At 30.5% G+C, this 22,917-nt stretch overlaps 1 protein-coding gene across 2 annotated transcripts in view; it reads right to left on the minus strand.

The window, feature by feature from the left end:
* The window catches only part of LOC118182569 (laminin subunit gamma-1-like), a 131,175-nt gene that overhangs the window by 43,520 nt on the left and 64,738 nt on the right, over window positions 1-22,917 (minus strand). For both annotated transcript variants that reach the window (XM_085825058.1, XM_085825059.1), the window contains 10 exons: window positions 22,400-22,588; window positions 21,022-21,139; window positions 18,904-19,011; window positions 15,320-15,456; window positions 12,225-12,347; window positions 9,124-9,426; window positions 8,519-8,743; window positions 7,203-7,388; window positions 3,022-3,151; window positions 2,815-2,927 (listed from right to left, as the gene is read on the minus strand). In XM_085825058.1, the coding sequence (XP_085681184.1) occupies window positions 2,815-2,927; window positions 3,022-3,151; window positions 7,203-7,388; window positions 8,519-8,743; window positions 9,124-9,426; window positions 12,225-12,347; window positions 15,320-15,456; window positions 18,904-19,011; window positions 21,022-21,139; window positions 22,400-22,588 (1,632 nt within the window). The remainder of the gene's footprint in view (window positions 1-2,814; window positions 2,928-3,021; window positions 3,152-7,202; window positions 7,389-8,518; window positions 8,744-9,123; window positions 9,427-12,224; window positions 12,348-15,319; window positions 15,457-18,903; window positions 19,012-21,021; window positions 21,140-22,399; window positions 22,589-22,917) is intronic.

Raw genomic sequence — 22,917 nt, forward strand, 5'->3', positions numbered from 1 at the left:
AAAATAATATAAATATAAATAACATATTTATTAAGTTTAAATATAAGCTATTAAATTATATATATGTGTGTGTAAAATAAAAAGGATGTAAAGCAAAATTCTTAACACTTCTCTTAATTTTCTATTTTAATTTGGGTGTTTCTCCTTTATGCCCTGAAAATAGTAACTGCTTATAATAAACTTCTCTAAACTGCATCATTTCAAAATTAATCACATTCATATGAATCCTTTATAATGCTAATGGTGCAAGTACATCACTTCAGCAAATAAGATTTCAACTTTTATAAAACTAAAAATATGAAATAGTGGTTTATGAAACCATGAATCATTTATGACCTTAAGAGAATGAAAATTTACAAAATAAATAAATAAATAAGTAAAAATAAAAAATAAAAAAGCTCAATATTTTTTAGTTTGCTTTATTAAACATTTCTTTTAATGTAAGTTGCTTTGATTTCTGTGCTAATACTTTTAATTCTATGGATAGACATAGTTTCTCGTTCAAGTCTTGTATTTGCTATGTCGAGAATTCCCACTAAACTGTCAGATGAAATTTGTTTATTCTTAACAATCTCTCTGCTACTTTTTTCACTGTCAGTAGTGATATTTTCTGGATTTAGAACCAAACTACAGATTTTGCCATTTGTTACCTTATTGATGATTGGGGTATTCTCATCGTAATGAAAAACTTCTGTTATATTATCTTTATTCATTACCATTTCTATACATTTTTTTTCAGAAATTCCATTAACTGGAAAATTCTGCCTTTTGTTTCCAATATCTGAAAGCTTTCAAATTCATGGCTATCATCATAAAGCTTAGCTAACGTCTGTTATACGCTGTTGGCGATGTAGAATGAGTTTGGCAACTAACGACATGTTGTTTGCTAAATTTTCTGCTGCTTCGATCAAGCACTGAGGAAATTAGGCCAGAATTATATTACTTTTGTTATTTATTTTACTTCTATTTTTCGCACATGCTTAAGGCTGAGTCCTGAATAAATAAATTCCCACATATACTTTAGGCATCTGAACAACAATTAGTTATAATTAATTCAAACAGAACAAAATGTTATCTTTTGGCCTATTAGCTGAAGGCCAGTTAGCTAAAGTCTGTAATATCATCAAGCATAATGCCATTGTAAAAGATTACCATGTCTTTTGTATTCAGTTACGAATATTTTTAAAGAGTTGCTTAGATATTGCTGCATTAGTCATTTCTCAAGCTGCCATGTATTGATAGTCATGCAGCGATGAGAGCAAAAAATAAATAAATAAATAAATAATGGTTCACCAGGTCGGAGTCAGGGATACAAGTTATTCAATAGGTGTAAAATCAGTGATGTTTTGATGCAGTTTTGGTTTGAGATGCATGCATGCAAAAACGAGGAGCTAAATTGTTGATCATATAGATTTATTCTAATAAATGGTTCTTTCTTCATTATGCAGCTAATTTATTTAGTACCGATGGGAAATTAAGAATCAGGACTCTCCCCATATTTTATTATGTAAAAATATCAAATATGCATGTGTAAAGCAGGCCCAAAAAAGTCTTAAAAAATGTTTGTTGTGGTCCAGAAGTACAGATATTAGATCATTCAGGATATTGGATGGCCAGATTTGAATTTGCACTGTATACATTAATATATATATTTTTGCAGCTTATTATTATTACACATACACTAGTAAATTACATACACATGTTTCATCTTTTGTAATTATTTTGAGCTACACACTCTTATTTGGCTCTTATCATTAGAAAACCAGTTACTTCATACTCCAGTTGATAATAAAAGGATAATAAAATAAAAATGCATTCTTAGCTATTAAACTTAGATCCAGAATAATTAGCAAGTATTGGGTTGGCACATAAGCTCTGGCATTTTTTTTTTTTTTTTTTTTAGATTTCTATAAAAATAAATAAGAAATGAACAACAAATCAATCAATAGCATATTCTCTATTGGCCTTTCCAACTTCACAGCATTCAACAAGCTGTTCAAAAAATCAATGGTAGAAATCACTGTCTTTGAATAGCATAAACTATTCTTTGCCATACACTTCCCGAATTTCTCAAAGAACTTCTGCAGCTTTGGCATTTCGATTAAACACAAAAGGCAGAAGGTGTCAAAATTTTTTTTTCCAACTTGACACTTCATTTTAATGATACGAAAAGAAAAGTGTATCAGTATATAAAATTAAACACACTATTTTGTAGAGCACATCAAATAACATAAAAGACATTGAAAAAACATTTTAATTTTCATACAAAATTTTCATTTGTAAAAAACTCCAAGACTTATGGGCTAATCCAAACAAAACTGTGAATTATTTTTCTTTTTTGATAATATTTGATATTTTACCAGGCTTGATATATGAAATATTTGATATTTTACCATGACTGGACTCAATATATAAAGATCATATATAGTTTTGCAATATTAGCTTAATGATGCATATAGCAATTTGTATTTTGACTTGAATTTTTTTTTAAATATGATGATTTTAAAATATCCTGTTAATAATTAAGCAATTTTAGCGAAAGTAAATTAAGAAGAGGTTTTTTCTAATTATAAACAAATGAATCAGGGCGAAAATGAGTTCAATGCTAGCAGGTCAAAGATCAAAACGAATAATGAAAGGTGAAATAACAGTACAATTGTGTATTATAAATCTGTGAATAATATTTAATATATCTATGTTAGAAACAAAACAAAGTAAAATTTATATTTTTTTCTAAAAATTGTACAACTAATTGAAGAAAATAATTAAAAAAGGGCAGATTAATAACTTAAGCTAAATTTAGAACATACATACGTTTACATCCTCCTTTAGGCACAGCCAAAGCATCTCCATAGTATCCTGATAGACATCTCTCACAATTAAATCCAGCAGTATTATAAATACATTTTAAACACTGACCAGTAGTTCTATGTGAAAGGGGAAAAAACAATGCATAAACAAATTTATGAAAAATAATTGATGCAGTTTTAAAAAATAACATAATTCACAAGTTTTACTTACGTATTACAATTACCAACTGCATTAGGATCAATATTACCAGAACATTCACATTTCCTGCATGGCCTGGGAGACCCAAATCTACCAAGAGGATCCCCAAAGTATCCATCAATACACATGTCACACTGATGACCTTAATAACATAGAAAACTATTACAGACAGTTAATAGGGCTACAGTTAACTACACACTTCTTAATTTGTAGGCTTTTATAGAATGACAAAGTAAAAATCACCATTTCAAATAGTGTTATGGATAAAATTAGCAAATATTCTTAAGGTAACATATTAAATAAATATTCCTTGCATCTAAAGAGTTCAAATTTAAATAAAGTATTAAAATCATAATAATATAAATACTCTGTTTAATCTAAACAAATAGTACAAGACTTTTATAAATTCTCAAATAATTCTAAACCAACTCTGATACCTAATATGACATCATGGAAATCAACACTAGCCTAGCTCAGCCTCATTCGTGGAAAAGGCAGGCTGATAGTCAGATGGGTATGAAGGAAAAAGCAAAGGATATTTCAATTACTAGAAGATTCAGTATGACAAGGAGATCTACTGCAATACTGAAGAAAGCATTAAAAGCTTTTTGTTGCATCTTTTTCCTTCACAAAAAATTTCATAGTAAGGATTTACTGTTTCATTTTAAATTTTCCTATTAAAAACAATTTTTTTTCAATTAGAATATTAAAATGCACAGGGGTATATTAAAGTCATCAGTTTTTACAGCATTAACCCATTAGCCGCTGGTGTTGCATTGATGCAACGGTCAAAATAAATGCGTATATAAATATAACTACCTAAGATATTTTATACCAGCAGATGATTTTGTGTAGGGAATATTATGAAGATTATTTCTGTAAAAAAATATTTGCCTTCAACAATAATTTTGTTTATAATAATTAATCTCATACTTTAAGCAAAATTTAAGCAAAATTTTCGACCGGGTATTTTTGCTGAAAATATTTAACAAAAGAATCGTGTCTTTATGAGAGATCTATTTTTAGTCAAGGTCACCGTTTATCAGAACATTACATCAGTCAGATGTTTATATTTGTATTGCGAAGAAAGGGAAAACAGGTGTTGCGCTGACACAACGTCAGCAGAAAACGGGTAGTCAATCTCCTTTTCCACTAATTCCTTTCGATGTTCTGGTTTATGTTCTGGCTAAAAATGCCTAGAATGAGGTATCTTACATTAGAAGAAGCCCTTCAAAGATATTTTGATGAAGAAACAGATGATGATAATGTTAATAATGACCAGAATGAAACTGATATTGTTGTTGTTCCCCTAGAAATTGCAGAAACTAGTGACAAAGAAGGAAGGACTGGCAATGTTTTAAATAATGATAATGATATTTTACCAAATGATATTGCTGGGGAAGTTGAAATTCACGTAAGAAGTAAGTTTCAGCCTTCTAAAAGCAGTTATAGTCATACTAAAAAGTTTAAAATGCAGAAGACTGAAATCTTGAAGTGGATAAAAAAGAAACTGTTAGTTATGTCTCAGGAAGAACATGAAGAAAGCGATAGAAGAGAAATTATAAAAGACAAAATACAAGGTAAAATTAGTGTGCAGATTTTCGATTTTCTTTTTGGTTTAGACATTTACTCTCTTCTTGTTGAACAGACAAATATATACGCTCAGAAAAAAAAAAAAAAAAAAAAAAAAAAAATATTGCATCTGAAGCCTATATGAGAAGATTTACTGGAATATTATTGCTTACAGGATAGCATTCTTTACCTCAAGAAAAAATGTATTGTTCTTTTCATAAGGACATTTCTGTTCCTGTTGTACGAGAATCGATATCACGTTTGCAGTACAGGAATATGAAGCAGAATTTGCATTTGACAATAGTCAAATTGACAATACTGATAAAGTATGTGAGGTGAGACCGTATATAAACTTACTAAATATCATCACTTTTTACTGGTGGAAATATACTCGTTTAGATTTCAGATGCGAGAATGCATTATTCCTTTTGCAAACTCCTATTGAGAGTGTAGAATTAGCCAGAAATAGATCAGCAACAGGAAGACCTAGTAAATTCAGCATTCAAAAACCATTGCATGGGGATGGTAGACATTTTATCGTAAAGTCCCTTAATAACAAAAAACTTTGTTGTAAAGAGTACCATAGCCAGACTGTTTATAGATGCAAAGTATGTAATGTAGCTTTACATCATGACTGTAATCAAGCTTTACATGCTTGAATCTTTCAATTGAAATAATCTGTATTTGTAAAAGAAATACAGTGTATATTTTAGTATTAAATTAATTGCAATTAAAGTGATTTGTAGATTTATAAAACGTTATACAGCTAAAAAGTAATCCTGCGCTCCACTCAAAGAAAACATCGCACACGAGTACAATCCTACTCACTAAATATCCGTAGTCTTATTCCGCTGACGCTGCGCGAACGCAACACTCGTTTTTTCCACAGGTAAGAGCATTTTTTTTATTTTAAATGTAAATTTATGTTATAAATGCTTAATTTAATATTTGTTATTATTTTCATGAGAAAAGAATCATTCCTTGTAGTTTTGGCGGTTAATGGGTTAATGACTCCTTCTGTTTCAACCTCCTACATCTTTCTCTGTCTTCAGATGCATGAAAAAGTTGTGCTTACTCCAATTCTTCTGTTGATTGGTTGCTTTATTTAATAACAGTAAAGCTTTCACCTATCTGCCAAAAGAAAGAGATACCTTCAAGGACTTTCTAAGAGAAACTGGCTTGTATACTCTTTACAGATGGGGAAAAACACGAAAAAACCCATGCAGCCATCCCGTTCACCGGGATTTGAAGCCCAACTTGAACTACCAGTGTTCAATGACTTTACTACTCAACTGATAGTGGGCCTAAGTTGAAGATCTTTTTGCTTCTTCATTCCCGCATATTACATGATCCAGGATGTCAACATTGATTACTATTTCAAGTTTACTATGACTATTTTACTGCCATTTCCCCATTACATAGGAAGAAGCTTCACAGTCTTGACTCAAGCAAAACATTCTTCCAAACCTCGCTTAACCAGTTTCCTAAGACTTTTCTCATACAGCATCAAGAAACTAGACAAACTATCTGTAATAACATTGGGCACTGCAGAAATTATATTATATTGAGACACACAAAGAACAATAAGTTTTTTCAGCACTTTCTCAAGGTGCGAAGGATGAGCAAAAACATTATCTAACACAAGAATAGCATTAGGTGGCAAATTACTTTCTCCAAGCAACAAATAGAATAAAGCAATGCAGCTTGAATAAGTCAGATATAAATGCAGTTATTAAAGTTTTCCTTGCAGTCATCATTGTTTTCAGCTTGCAAATTTTGTGTCCAGTCAAAATAGAATGTATTACCATTTGAGGGAAATTCTTTGCTTCAAGCTTCATGAGCAAGTGATCCGCTGAAATGAACGTACAACCACATCTTGAATAATGAAATCTTTTCTCCATTAAAAACATGCACAGGTATCCAGGTAGGGTTAATTTATGATAAAAAGACTCATTCCAATAAAAAGATTTCACAAAAAGGTCATTACATTAAAAAGTAAAATTATCATTTGAATTATTAAACATGATATTCATTGCTTTGGGTATATTGTTTTCAGGAAATCACAGCAAATTGTTTCTACCATTTGTATTTGCCATTTTGCTGATTTTAGAAGTAAGATTTAATGTTTTATGTGTTTAACTTTATTTATACAAAGGGAAATGTAAGGGTACTTATGCACTAACACAACTACCTTGGCAAAAGTTGCCAAATTTTCAGAATATGCCAAACTGCGACAACCATGCGCAAAGCCATTCTTCCAGCAACCATCCTCATAACAATCCTTTAGTCTAGCAATGTTGCCATTTTCACATGTGTTCTTTTTAAAAAATTTTTTATTCTAAGTTCCAATAGATTTTATTAACAAACCGTTATTTTTTTTGTCTTGAACTTCATTTTAAAATATGAGTTTGTGGCATTTGCCAGCTATGGAAGAAACTGCAGTAAAATTTCTGCAAGAATGCAGAATTTTGATGACAGTCTTCTAAAGAGTACAAAGAGGAAATGCACTTCCTCAATAGCTATAACAATAGCTTAAATCTCAAACTATAATTAAATATTGTCTTAAAATGTATTTTTAATTTAAAATAATAATTGGAATAATTTCTGCAAAATAAACACACCTGTATGACCCAAAGGGCATTGCTGACATGCAACTTGTCCACCAGGTAACACAACACATGGTCCTTTGTCAGGACATAAGCAAGGCTTACAATCACCGGATGTTCCCTCTCGAGCATCACCATAATAAGATTGTGCACATCTTTCACAGTGATTTCCCTCCGTATTATGTAAACACACACACTTTCCTAAGGGAAGAAATCGAAATTGTATAAACTATAAATAGAAAAAAAATGATATCTTCATTACGCTAATCCATTTTAATGACATTTTAAAATAATTATTCATTTATTCATATCTAATATAAAAACAATAATAATTTGCACAAAATGCTCAAATCAAGACAAAATCTTCAAAATATACAAATTTAAATATATTTCTTGTAGTATTCAGTCATAATTTTTTTTTTAAATAATGCCATTTTGATATTCCTGTAAAAAACCAAAACATTTATATCTGATCCAAATATGATGTTGCAACATGAAAATACAGAACATCCTGCCTATTTCATTTAATGCATGAGTCCAAATGCTGATTTGGCTAATAATAATGCTGGCTTTAAAAATCAAAACTTTAGAGAAATGTAAGTTGATGTGCTTGTCAAATATTTATATTAATCACTGATATCCGGATTACTTATAAAATGGATATAAATAAAAACATCATTACATGAATATTTATTGACTATTCTCAAGCTTACCTTCTCTTTGCTCAAAAGAAATAGAAGTAATGTCCGCTGTGTTGAAGTTTCAAAATGATATTACACATTAAAAAATTCTTAGCTTTTTTTGTGACAATATAAATAAATACATAAAATAAAAAATATAATTGAAAAATAAAAATAATTACATATAATTGCTAAAGTGATTCATTTTAAGTTCTCAAATAAACATGATGAATAAGGAAAAACCAAGTGTAGCATTATTTAAATTTAAATTAATAACATAAGAATACATCAATACAAGTGGACTGTAGTTTAAGTTTTATTCAGCAGTTTCAACTTTAGAACACAACACAGCAAACAGTAAAGCATGAAAGTAACAATTAGCGTTTGCAAGAATGCGAGAACAAAATGCGAGCTGCGCATACGATCTGTGCATTGCAAAATAATATCTCACAGACAGGCAGAGAGCTCTGGTGGCCGAAACACCAAGAAATGAATGAAAAATTGTAAACAATAACTTTTATAAATTTTTCTTTTATAAAGTAAATGTATGTGATGGAAAAGATTATTGCATATGTCACATCTAAAGATACAAGAATTGTTTAAAATCAGTTTAGTAAAATTTAATTACTTAAGATTCGTAATAGAATTTACCTGTTTTAGGATCACAAGTTTCAGCATGGTTATGACAAAAGCACTTTACACATCGAGAATATGGACTGTCACCCAATGGATCACGTCGATATCCTGGAGCACAAAATTCACAGGATAATCCGGTATAACCTTCAGGACAGGCACATTGTTCTACCCAAGTTGCTTGATAGTTTCCTGGCATGTTACGTGCAGATTCAAGGATGACATCATCAAGATAACCAACACCTAAATGGCATAAGTAGAGAATATGTTTATTGGTTAAAAAAATGAAAAATGTATTTATTAGTTTCTTATTATTAAGGAAGTTTTGAAAATATTTTAACGAAGCATAAAATTTAATGGCATTCAAAAGTAAGAAAGTTATCCAGTATGTGAGCTATAGAAGACAAACAAAATGACTTTATTAACAAAACTTGTCATTTTAAATTTAATTAAAAAGATTTTAAGAATAACAAACTGGAGAAGATATGTCATTATTACACAAATACGCAAAATACAACAAATATTTTTTATCAAAGTAAAAAATAACAAAAATAATGCTTATTAAATTAAACAACTAAACAAATTGTGCTACATAAAAAACATCTAAAATAAAATATAAATACCATCTCTTGAAAATGTAGCCTTAATTTTCACAGCAGTCAGATTGGACAAAATTTTCATGAAGTCAAAAGCACTAACTCTTGGTGTCCAACCAAAATCTGGATGTTCATGGAGACGGAATTTGTAATTTTGAATTCTATGTGAAGGAATGGGATTCCCCTGCTCTGTTATAGGCACACTAACTCGAATACCAGCACCCTCAAGGATTACATCATGTGCACTAATTCGAACATTCTCAGCACCAATTCTTAAAGTGAAAGTGAGATAGTGATTATATGAAGCTCGTTGATTTCCTAAATAGCATTCTGTAAATATATATATATATTTTTTGTGTGTTAGAGAAGTTATCCTTCATCAGCAATATAAATCTAAATTATTAATAACAAAAACAGCAACAATAACAATAGCAAAGTATAACACATCCAGGTGAAAAAAGCTCTTTCTTTTATATTTTTTTTATATTAAGGAAATTACCCTACATCAGTATCATAAATCTAAATTATTAATAATAACAGCAACAACAATAATAATAGTATAATACATCCAGGTGAAAAAAGCTTTTTTTCTTTCTTTCTTTTTCTTTTAAAATTTCATAGAAGTAACACTTGCATGATCTGCATACAAAAAATTTAATAATAACAATTAATACAATACAAAGTCTTTAATCTGGATGTCCATAATCCAGAATGATCTATAATCCGGACCTCAAAGCTACAAACTTTATGCGCATGTGTAATGGGTTTACGAATGCGCGTTTAATGCGTGCGTCTGCTACGCATGCGTGTAAAGTGAAGAGATACTCTTTATAGAGAAAGAGAGATTGTTTATAGAAGAGAGAATTAAAGAGAAATTATTAGCACAAAAAACGAAGAAACTTAAACAACTTACATTGAAAGAAATGTTTAATAAAGCAAAGAAATAAATATTAAGCTTTTTTTTTTACAAATTTTGATACCTTTTAGATCATAATTGCTCTTTATTTCATAAGTTACGGTTTCATATTTTTAATTGTATAATTTCTGCATGCCATCTTACCAGATTTAAATTGATGATCTATAATCTGGAAAAAACCCTAATCCGGAATCACCAAAGTCCCGACGAGTCCGGATTATGGACTTTGTACTGTATTTACTTAGTAGTAGTACCTGAATGAAGTACAAAGGTGCTCATATAAGGGCAGCTGCCAATTTATCCCTTTCTAACAATCAGAATAATTTTATTATGGATAATATCTTTGACTTGGAAGAATTGAATTGTGGGCTTACATTACTTTACAATTACCAAATCATGTAATTCATATTGATTTTTTCATGAAAAATAATCAGTGCTCTAGCAAAGGTAACTAAAAAGTTAGGAGGAAAAATTACTGGACTAATCTTTATTCTTCTCACCTAGTGCACAATGTGAGCTAGCTGGGTGTGAAGCTACCACATTTGGCATTTTGATGCACAACTGTGATTGGCGTTCTGTTCACAGAAAAGAACCCTACATTCTACAAGTTGTTCAGATATATGCAAAACTAATAAACAAAATGAAAAAATAAAGTATTATACTTAATACATTCTTGCTACATATTTTTAGTAGAAAACAATTCTAAAATAAAAGATTTAATTTATCTGAATGGTATCATGTAAAGGTCAAACAACTTAGATATGTAAGAGTTCAGATGGTATAGATCAGGAGTGGCCAACAAGTCGATCGCGAACGACCAGTCGATTAGGAAACCCATTTTTGTCGATCACATGCAATGTTAAAAATAGAAACTGATTACACGCCATGATAAATAGAGAACCAAGTTTTCAATTACGATTACAGTGGCATTAGGGCATTTTGTTTACAATGCACTAGAGTAGATATATAAATGAGTCTACAACTACAATGATACGAAAGATCCCATGCTTCCATTAGGTACTGAATTTCGGCAATAAAGATACTTTGTTCTTTAATATAGGCCAGCATAAGTGTGAATTTTATCACGCTATTTCTGACACCTCAAGTAATCCTCGGGTGGGGAAACCATGTGTACATAACCTCATAGGAAAATCCCAAATTGAAGAGCAAAATGAGGCTTCAGTTTCTTGGGTTGGCGAAAAACTGGCAGCCAAGGTATTTGACTTTTCGAAGTACGGTAGACGAAAAAAAATAAATATCTGAGCATCACCAAATGTAGTAAATATATCTATTCTTGTTTCGGATCCACTTAATTCTGTGAATCGGCATTTTACAACTTGAAGTTAACAAAGACTAAACAATGTTCTGTGTTGACTGATGCACATACTGAAGACTTTTTAATATTATCTTTGTCAGGATATACTCCTAATTATAATTCCTTGATTAAAGACATGCAGCTTCAATATTGTCATTAAGTAAAAGAAATAAAATATATTCTTTTTCTATCTTTAATTTTTTGCTAACATTGTCAATCGATAATTTTTGTTGCTTAAATTTATGCGAATGTTAAATTTTAGTCCATAAACTGTTTATTTTGTAATTTAAAATAAACATATAATAGTAATTTAACATATTAAGTACTTCATATCCCTCTTGCCCCCTTTAAAGGTGAATGATGTAAACAAAAGTTGGCCACCTCTGGTATAGATAATTTAGAATTACAATCTAAAAATTAATTCGTAAATAATTTTTGTCAAAAGTATAAACTATCCTTGAAGTAATGCATTTATGGTGAGAAAAACCTTTCTAATTCAGAAAATAGTTTTCTGTGTAAGCATAATCAAACAAAGGAATTCAGATACAGGAATTTTAATTCCATTTAACATAAAAATCATTGCTGATTTCATTTACCATAGAAATGCAAATGAAATGTATTTTAACTAAGAATTTTTAGCTTTTGTGTAATTTACCACCAGATTCCTGCACAATTCCTTGTAAGTAAAATACATTTAAAGAAATAAGCAGTCCAAAAGTCATGATATAAAATACATTCCAAATGACCTGAAAACTAAATTTTTACTGATGATAGGAATATATAGATTACATAGATATGAGCCTCACCAGACCTGTAAGGTTATTTCCCTGGAAATTATCTTCATAATGTTCTGTAGAATTAAAATATTTTTTAAAATAAGACATTGAGGAATACAACCTGGAGCTAGGAAATATATGAATTCTCCTCCACGACCTCGAACTTCAATTATTTGAAGGTCTGCATCATAAAGTACAGGCACCGGACGTCCTCTCAAGTCAACAGCTGTCCAACTTTCAGCATCTAAAATGTTATAAAAATATTTACAGCTGTTCATAAAACATAAATAAATCTTTTTTCATTATTTTATGAGCATAAGTAATATTAAAAACTCCATTCAGTGCAATGTTATAACACTTAAAAACCGCAACTAAAGTGAGAGAACTAAGATATCAAGCCTGAAATTAAACTACAGTTAAACCAGATCCTATTTTATAAACATTAATTATAATTAGGCACAAAAGTACTTTTTTTTTTCCTTTGAACAATCACGGCTAAATTCACATCATTCCAATGAAAAAGATTTTTTTTGGGGGGGGGGAGAAAAGTCCTTTTCCATAGGAATGATGTGATGATTAATATATTACATTAATGATATAATAACATCTGACATAACACAACACTCCAAATCACATATAAAACAACAGGTAAGAATATACCACATTAATATTTTTTCCCATTTCTTGCATTTACTATATTTATTCATATATTTTATCTTTTTCCATTTCAGCATAAAATTTAGAAATTTATGTCTTAAACAAAGTACAAAGATATAAATAAATAGCAAAGCACATCATATAATTAAAATTAATGATATTGAAAATTATTACTGTCCCTTTTGGATTATGGAATAAAGTTATATTAGAATTCTATTCATATGTACTTTTTAATCTGCTGAATTCTCCTACCCTTCAGAAATGAAATAACTTTTTCCTCTTGATTTTAAAGATAGAAAGTGACATTCATAAAAATAAAGGAGTTTAATAAGTAAATAAAATTAATATTTACTATAATATTTTATCTGTGTATCTGAATGTGTGTTCCACTTTTTTTCTGGACTGGATTCAGACGCATTCATACATAAATGGATGGATGTGTTCATGTATGCATGTATATATGTACATACATATGTATGTGTGTACACACACAAATATATGCACATGCATACAAATGTGCATACATACACGTGTGCATACATACATACATTTCTGAATGCAGTCCTGATAACAGAAGAATACCAAGGAATCTTTGCAAAGTTTTATAACAAAGAACATATAAGAAAATGCGTAATCATACCACTATTTATCATGGTACAATATAGATAATGATAAAAAATTTGTTATCAATAAGATTATATATTTTAGCTCTGCAAAAATTATCCAGAGAAAGGAAGGAATGTGATGCAGTGCTCAGATTTTTCATTGTTTAACACAATGACCATATCCAAATCACATGAAACAAATGCAAAATTTCAAAGACCAAAAATCTGAAAGATTCTAAACCTTCTTAAGCGATATATTTTGAAAGCAAATTTGGAAAAAATCTGATAAGCAACTTTAACACAATTAATTTAATAAATTCCAATTAACCCTTTGTGGCACAGTGTGTCCAGTCTGGACACACCTAAAAATTTCAAAGGATTTATAGGTTACTCTGAACCTTCTTTATTTATAGTAGATGGCAGCTCAACACAAACCAGTCCATATATTTTAGCCATGTTTAGTTTTTAAGGACCCTCATTTTTCAAAGAAATCTTCCAGATGTTTTTTTAGGGTATAAAAGGAATTGTTTGAAAAGAAATTTCTATGTTATTTTTTTGGCTGTATGCTAATCTCCTTATTCTATATTAGTTTTAAAATTTTACCTTGAAATCTTGCCTAAAATCAAACGGCAAACCCTAAGTGTGCCCAGACTGGGCTCACCAATAATCTAGGACAACTGAGAGTCTGTATTCTTTGTTTCTTCGAATCTTATCGGTCAGTTCATTGACAACAATGCTTGTTTTAGCACTCTTTTTAAAGCTCTGTTCAATCAGTGTGCCCACTTTGGGCACACCCACAGAATTAAAAGATAAGTGCTATCTTCCCAAAATTTTACTTGTGTACTCCTCTAGGTCTAATTAGACTGCCTATCTTTCATTTTTCTATCAAAACTCCAATTTTAAAAGGTAGCGTGCCCGAAAGGGTTAACCTGAAAGCTAAAATTACATAAATATTGATTTCATACAAAATACAAATTTTTCTACTATTTTGCATTGACAGGCCACTGTTATCTAAATTAAATGAATAAACATTCTTCTGATAGTCTCTATTCCAAATTATTCTTCACATAATTATAAAAAGTGGGGGAGGGAGAAATGAACAGTTCTATACATTAATTTAATAAATTTAGGGCTATATGTAATTATGTATAGTAATATAGATAACAACTACAGTCTGAGGAATGATAAAATATTTCAGTATTTGTAGTCTTTTAATATAAATTAATGTGCTAAATTACACATTCAGCATTACAAATATCTTCATTCTAAAAGATAAAAACCTAATAATAAGAACATCTGTTCACAACAAAAGCAACTAATAAGAACAGCACTGATAGTTTATGCTCTTCTGTGTGTGTGGGGGGGGGAGCTTAATAGGTTTTGATAGTACAAAACCAAAACTTTTCGTAAAAAATATACTATTCAGATATTCTTTTAGATTTTCATTCTCAAATTTAATTTATTTTATATTACATATTTCTAAAATATATTTTGAGAAGTACTGAGAATTTTTCAATCAATATAAATGAACAAAATAGACTTTTGAGCAAAGCAAATCATTATAATCTTGATTAACTATTTAAGAAAAGAAAGAAAGAATTTTTTATAACAGAAAAAGTATCACACTTTAATTTTCTCCCTCGATCTTCTACATTAAAACCAATTCACAAATATAAAAATAAATTTTTTTAGCTAATTTGTTTCAAGCAAACAAATACTTGGTGATTATTAATAATTTTAAATCAACCTTTAAAGGCTTAAAATAATAAAAGGTTTTAAGAAAAATTTAAAAGCAAAGACTAAATTTTACGTAGTTTATTTAAATTTTTAAATTATAATATTTTAAAGATACACAAATCTGATGACAAAATTTCACAAGTTAACACAAATATTTTAAAAAGTAATGCAAGCCATAAAACTTTTCATATTCTTAAATAAAATTAGCAATATTTACCATTATCAAAATTCGATTCAATCAATTTTTTGTAAAACCCAGGAGCACTCTGACATTCACTAGAATGCCCATAGCAAAAGCATGGAACACAACCAAATTCATTTTCCAGCTGAAGGTCAAAATAACCTCTTTTACAGCTAAAAGTAAAAAATTGTCTTTATTATACTGAAGAAAAACATTTAATTTCATAACTTAGAATGATAAACTTCTAATGTTAAAGTAGAAAAATTTCTTAAATCAGAATTCCTTAAGCAGGAAATATTTCATGTATTGCATTATATTTTGAAACATGTTATGTATAATAGATCTTCAGTTTCAGTGATTATTTATAGTAAAAGCCCGATTATCCAAAATTCAACTAATCGGAAAGTTCAAATAGCTGGAAATGCTTTTTTAAAATAATTTTTTTAAAATATCTCTTTTAAAAAATTAAGCAAATAAGAGACTTAAGCTATCAAAAAGCATGCATAGGATTCTCGAAATCATACTGATAGCTTCTAAACTGTGAACAGAATTACACAGCTCTCTTTCAAGAAGACATGCCCTCCCCCTTATCATTGTATCCATCTTTTTGTCCCAAGACTTCATCCTTAGTGGGGAGTTAAAAAGAACTTCACAGGAACTCCCATTGTTACTCTGACATGGAAGTATAGGATGTTTACATTGTATAGGATTCAATGTTTACGATCAGCTTTTAGTTCGTCTATCATGATCATTATGCTTGCCAGTAGAGTGAGGGGGCGATCACTAGACTTCTTAGTTCTATTAAATGTATTTTGCACAAAAGTCTTATAATTATTGAAAAACTTTAGTATTTAATACTAAAGGGTACACTAAAGGTATTTAATACACTTTCTTGTAGATTATTTTTAAAAAACAAAAAATGACACCAAATAGTGTGATTTGGCACTAATAATATAAAAGCAGAATGTCTTAGCACAATCATAAATACGCTATTTCCATGACCTGAAGCTTATGATCTAATTAAATAAAGAACAATCTTTTACCTGTATGCTTTTACCAAAATGATTGGCACATGTTTGGCAGCACCTCCACCAACTTTCATGATTGATGGCATTTTATAATTGGATCAGATGCTTTAATTTCTGGTACTTATGTACACTCTTTGACCAAAAAAAAAAAAAAAAAAAAAAAAAACGCACCAAGAAGATATAAAGCAAATTGGACACAAATTGATATGCATATAGGTTTCGATGGGAAAGGCAAAATTTTACATTTTGACTGCTAATGAATGAACGGTTGTCGCTACAGCGCATCTGATCTGCGCAACTGGCAGAATATTTAAGAGCAGAAATTACGATGCCAGGTCATAAATTCTTCACGAATTTCATTCCGTGTACTCTGGTAGACAGTAACTATGCCTCACATACAAGTGTGCAAACCATATGTGCAGATGTAAGAATTTGAGAGAGGTTGCGTAGTTGGGCTCAAAGAAGCCGGTTGGTCTTATTGCTGAATAGCTCGACATTTGAGCAGGAGCGATGCCACTATTAGATGATGTTGGCAGGAATGGGTGAACCATGGCCGCACACAGTGTCAAGAAGGACGCGGTAGGCCTAGAGAAATGAGAGAACATGAAGACTGAGCGGCACTCACAGCCCCAGATGCATCATTATTATAAATTGTACGTGCACCTAGTGCTTCAGTGACCGCAAGGACCATTCATAGACAACTAACAGAAAGGGGGCTGAGGTCACGACGCCCCTTGCACCGACTATCAATTGACCTCCGTACAACGTCAAGCCTGTTTGCAGTGGTGTTGGGCTCATTTGCACTGGAATGTCACTGACTGGAGTAGAATAGTCTTCAGTGGTAAGTCCCAGTTTGAATTGAGCCCCGATGACCAGCAAAGGCGAGTTTGGAGATGTCCCGGACAGCAGCATGATACCAAGACCAACCTGACTGTCTTCCGGCAGACAGGCCGACAACCAGGAGTGATGGTCTGGGGTGCCATTTCATAGTAGGACCCCTTTGGTTGTCATCCATCATAACCTTACAGCACAGCAGTACGTCGACAAAGTTCTAAGGCCCGTTGTGTTGCCCTTCATGTCACACCACCCTGGGCTTACATTTCAGCAAGATAATGCCCACCCCCACACTGCACATGTTTCTACTGCTTGTTGTAGTGCTTGCCTAACATTACCTTGGCCAGCAAGGTCGCCGGATCTCTCTCCTATTGAGCACATTTGGAGCATTATGGGCAGGGCCTTTCAACCAGCTCAGGATGTTGATGATCTAACATGCTAGTTGGATAGAATTTGGCACAACATCCCTTAGCAGGACATCCACAACCTCTATCAATTGATGCCAAGCCGAATAACTGCTTGCATAGGGGCCAGAGGTGGACAAACTCATTACTGACTTTTCACTTTGTGAAGCTCTATCACTTCAAAAAATCATCCAATTTTTCTCAAATTATAATAATTTGTTTTTCTGTATATGTACATCACATCTACCATTTTTGTCCCATTTGGATAACTCCTTCTTGGTGCATCGTTTTTTTTTTTTTTTTTCTAAGAGTGTATTAATACAACCACCTCAGTAGAAACTGCCAAACTCTGGCAACAATGCAATTAACTGTTCTTCTGGCAACCATGCTCATTACAGTATTTCAGTCAAGCAACACAACCATTTTCATATACATTCTTTTTTGTAGTATTTTAAGTTCCAATGGTTTTTGTATAAACAAATTGTGATATTTTTTGCCTTAGTTTTAAAATATGAGTTTGTGGAATTTGCCAGCAACAGAAGAAACTACAATGAAATTTCTGCAGCAATACATAATTTCGCTGAAAATTTCCTAATGGGAAAAACAAAGGAATGCATATTCTACATAGCCATTTTTACCTAGAGCTTAGAGTTGCAAGAAACTGAGTCTCTGCAATTCTGTGATGTATTTTAAGCAAAAACAGTATCACATAACCTTTATTTAGTTCAAATTAGTATTTTAAATCGCTACAGTAAGCTTCCTTTTTTATATGTTGATAATGTTTACTAACTTACAATAAATATTGCTAGTTTAGGATTGTTTCTAAAAAAAAGTGCAAAAACCGCCAACTTGCACCTGATAAGTAACTTTTACCTTTTCATCCGTAAAAAATTGCCAAACTGCAACAAGGTGGTTGCGATAATATGTAGTTACCCAATTTCTCATGTTGAAGACCGACAAAATACGTCAGATTTTACACAAAAAACACTTTTTTCCAAAACCTTGTATAATTTTAAATACAGATTTTTGATACTGAAGCTGTTAACAAAGAAGATGACTGTTTTTATAATTTTAACTGGATTTTTTTTTCTCCATTCACATGGCTTTTCTACTGTGAATTGTGTTTTGTATAGCCTGAACTATCTGGTATTTGGCTTTTCTTGAGCATTCCAGATAACTGAACTTTTACTGTACAGAAAGATAAAAGCAATAAAAATGTTATATTTTTACCTACACTATTAAATTAATATTATATGCAGAACTGATAAAGCAAGATTAATGCAATCCCAATGATTTAAACTAGAAGTTTCATTTACTTATGTTACTAATGTTAAAGCACACTGATATTTCTTACCTGTCACACTTTTGTTCAATAACATGTTCTTTGCATGGACAGTACCCTAAAGATGGATCACAACTAGGAGCATCTTGAGCAATACCTGCTAAATTGCATCCACACGACCTGTTTGAAAAACACATTTTGCTTACTGAACAAACTGAATATTTTTCATGTCTCTAAAAATATCTAATAAAACTGATATTAAGATATTAAATATACCTTTAAAATATTTGTTTCATAAAAAAAGACATTATTATTTTTTTTTAAAGAATTATGTTAGCATTTTAACATAATGAAGTTAAAAATGCTGAGTGTTAACACTTTTTGTTTTGCTCTCTGAAAAATAAAATGCTAAAAAAAATTATTACCTCTACAAATAAATAGTTCTCAGACCAAATGCTTCAATACAGTTTTGCATAGCATTTACTTTCCTTTCAAAATTTTACATGAAAAATGTTTTAAAGGAATGGATATATTTCTTATGATTATCAGCTGTAAGAGAAGCACTTTTTTGGGGACAGATTCTCAGAAACTTAAACTTCTAAGAACTTAAAAAGATGAATGTGAAAAATAGGAATTTTTAAAATCAATCATAACAGTTAATTCCAAATGTAAAATTTAAATGTTAAATATAAGAACAGTGATAGAACTAATAAAATACCACACAGATTTTGCAGCTAATAATAGATAACATACATGCACAATTAATTAATTAATTAATTAAAGATGATTATGATTATCCATACCCTTACGAAAAGCTGTCAATGCATTTTGGCTTGATTTCATATGATTTTCAAGTAGATCTATATCCATAGAAAGAATAGACTTGATTACAACTTGCATTTCAGACAGAAATTCAGTGCCATGTTATTGTTTATAACTGGTTTAAGGACTTCCGTCACAGACAACAAAGTGGGTGATGCCCCTGAAAATTCATACATTTCTAGAAATTGGCATGCGTCAAATTCAGAGGATTTTGCATGGTTATCAGATTGTTTGAAAGTTTCCTTGCAAAAGAATCCCCCTTAAGTTCATAACAAAAGCTCCCATTAAATTTGCAAGCTCCCTTTAATTTTGGATGAAAATGTTTGGATGATTTAGTCAAGACTGCAGCAAATTATATCACAATAGGTGATGAAACTTGCATACACTGCTATCAGTTCACAGCAAATGGTACTTTGCACAATGGGTCTTTCCAGAAGTATCTCCACCAAGAGTGAAAGGGAATGCACAGTTGAAAAACAAATGGTTGCTTCATTCATTAGTCAACAAGTCATATTATGACATAACTATCAATGATACACACCTGCTTGCTTATTGGCACTCATGTGAAAGGTTCAGGAAAAATGGGTGTAAGCAAGAAATAACACCCCAAGTACAGCTAGATTAACAATTAAAGCAAAATAAGCACATGCTACGGCATCCACCAGGGAAAGAGGGCATCACAAGTGCTTAGAAATTAAAGGAAGGGGCACCATTAAAACTTTTAGTTTTACCATGAAATTTATAATGTAGCTAAACCAAGGTGAGGGAGAAAGAATGGAGGAGAAACGAGTATTATACTGCAAATATATATGGGGGCTCCAAAAGTATTTTAAGTGCTTAGGTCCTCTAAAAAGTCTTAATCTGGCCCTGACCCAAAGCAATACTTCTGCATGGACAAATGGAGATTTTTTCCATTTCAGACAACAAAGCAATAATCTGGGTTTCAGCCTGAGAATTTTTATTTTCTAAAACAGAAAATGGCTGCAAGAAATAACATTCCTAATTTTTGATGCAGTAGCTGTTACCTTCATCTAGACCTCTGAAAATGTGTCTTTCAATATATAGACCAACTATTTTAAGAAAGTGTTTCAGTGGATGCCAAAACCTCAAACAGTAATGGGGAATATTTTGAAAAAATAAAATGTTCATATTTTGAGTCTACTGTTTTTATCTATTGTTTGTCTTAAATGTTCAATTTTATTTCAATTTTCTATAGATATTCACTTTCAGGTTCTCTGAAAATGTGAAAAATTTTAGGCAAAATTCATGGGTCCATGGTCAGGTAATTAGTTTTATTAGTTGCTGCTGTTAATATAAAATTTGAATTAATATCATCAATTCAAATGTATTACTATTAGATATTCTTACTTGCAGCCCTCTGTTGTCATGTCATAAAAGTTTGGGGCACATTTTGAGCAAGTTCGAGTTCCAACACCAGGTTTGCATGGACACTGGCCTTCTTTTGAACACTGTGCACTAAGGGAACCTTGATAAAATTTAAAAGAAAAAAAAAATTGCATGAATGTTGATTTAAATTTGAAAATAAGCGATAGCTGTAAAGTTTTAAAATTTTAATTTAAACCTACACTGTAGGGAAAATTCTATGTATCTTCCGATTATCCACACCTCTGGTATCAACTTTCAGTAGAATTAACTGGTTTTTACACAATAATAAATAACCCATGCATGTATATATCACATATGCATTTAAGTATACTCAAATTTACATTTTTTATATTTAATGGTAATTTTGTTAAACAGTATCCTCTGGATGTTAAGAATGTAAATATTGATTACATTGATTTTTTTTTGTAAAATTTATTGTTTTTTAGAAATATTTCCTTTATAGTTATAGTTTATGAATGAAACAGTAAAGCTAGCAAAACAAATGCTTTTGTCCAATATAACCAACTTTTCATGAGGGTGCAGATAATCAGAAAGAACTAAATACAGTTTCAAATACAATGGAAACAAAATACAAAACACACTCAAATATAAAATGCATGTAGAATATAACATAAATATCAAATAATTCCCTCTTCCTTTCAGAAGCAGCACTTAAAATTTTTACTAATAAACACAGTTTTGAGAGGTTTATACCAGATATACAAAATTTTATATGCAGGTAGATAGAAAATTGAATTTAATATTTTGGGTAGATATTTAACATTATTTGGTTTCACAACCATTAAAACTGAAATTATGTATGCAACTATTAAAATTTCTTTTACCTGAGAAAATTGATCAATCTTAGTTTTTCACCTTTTTTTTTTTTTTTTTTTTAATGTAACTATTTTATGCAAGTTCCCAAGCCTCACTGCATCATTTGATAATGTGAATAATTAAGGTGAAAATTTAAAGAGAAGATACAACGAATTCAGAACTTAAAGAGTTCTTTAAAAATAAAATTATTAAAATAAATAAAAACAGTTTGATCATCAATTTATATGCATTTTATACAAAATACGAAGTTTATCTGATTAGTACTACTTTTTGTTTCAAAGCAGGTACTGCAGGCTCCTAACATTAAGGCTTTAAATTCTGAAAGCTAACCATCATCCTTATGAAATAAATAAATAATCAGAAGGTCTTAAGTTATAGCAAATGTATTTAAGAATGTATTAAAGCAGTGACACTTTATTTTTATATGACTGCAATATGATTGCTTTTAATATAAATTACATATTTTTTTTTTTTTTTTTTTTTTTTTTTTTTTTTACTACTACAGAAAAACTTTAATTTTTACCAATAGGATCACAGTTGCAAGCAGCACATTCATTATCTTCCTTTCGTCTGTAATGAAGACTTTTACAACGTTCACAATGAACACCTTCAGTGTTATCTGTACAATTGGTGCAGCGACCACCACTACCCGTTCTATCAAAAAGTTCTTGATCAAAAACACATGTGTTTGATTTTCCATTACAGTTACAAGCTAAAATGGAAGGAAGAAAATTAACAGAAACTATCTGTTGAACACAAAACAAAATACACACAAAATGAAGGATTCCTAATATTCTGATTCAAACTTAACAAAACTTTCTAATGATTTTTTAAAATTTTACTTCACAATTAATCACAGCTGAAACTTTATAGCATTTCATAACTTTACAATAACAATAAACAATAAAATATTTAAAAGATGATTAGCTCAATATATTTATTAAATATCACACATTTCTTCAATAAATTAATGTTGTTGTTAATTTAAATCTGGAAAAATAAAGGAATAAATTGTTAATATACCATTAAACCAACATAGTC

This window comes from Stegodyphus dumicola, chromosome 10 (genome assembly GCF_044657685.1).
Source record: "Stegodyphus dumicola isolate Sdum_Otavi_A_Nest chromosome 10, ASM4465768v1".
Taxonomy (NCBI): Eukaryota; Metazoa; Arthropoda; class Arachnida; order Araneae; family Eresidae; genus Stegodyphus; species Stegodyphus dumicola.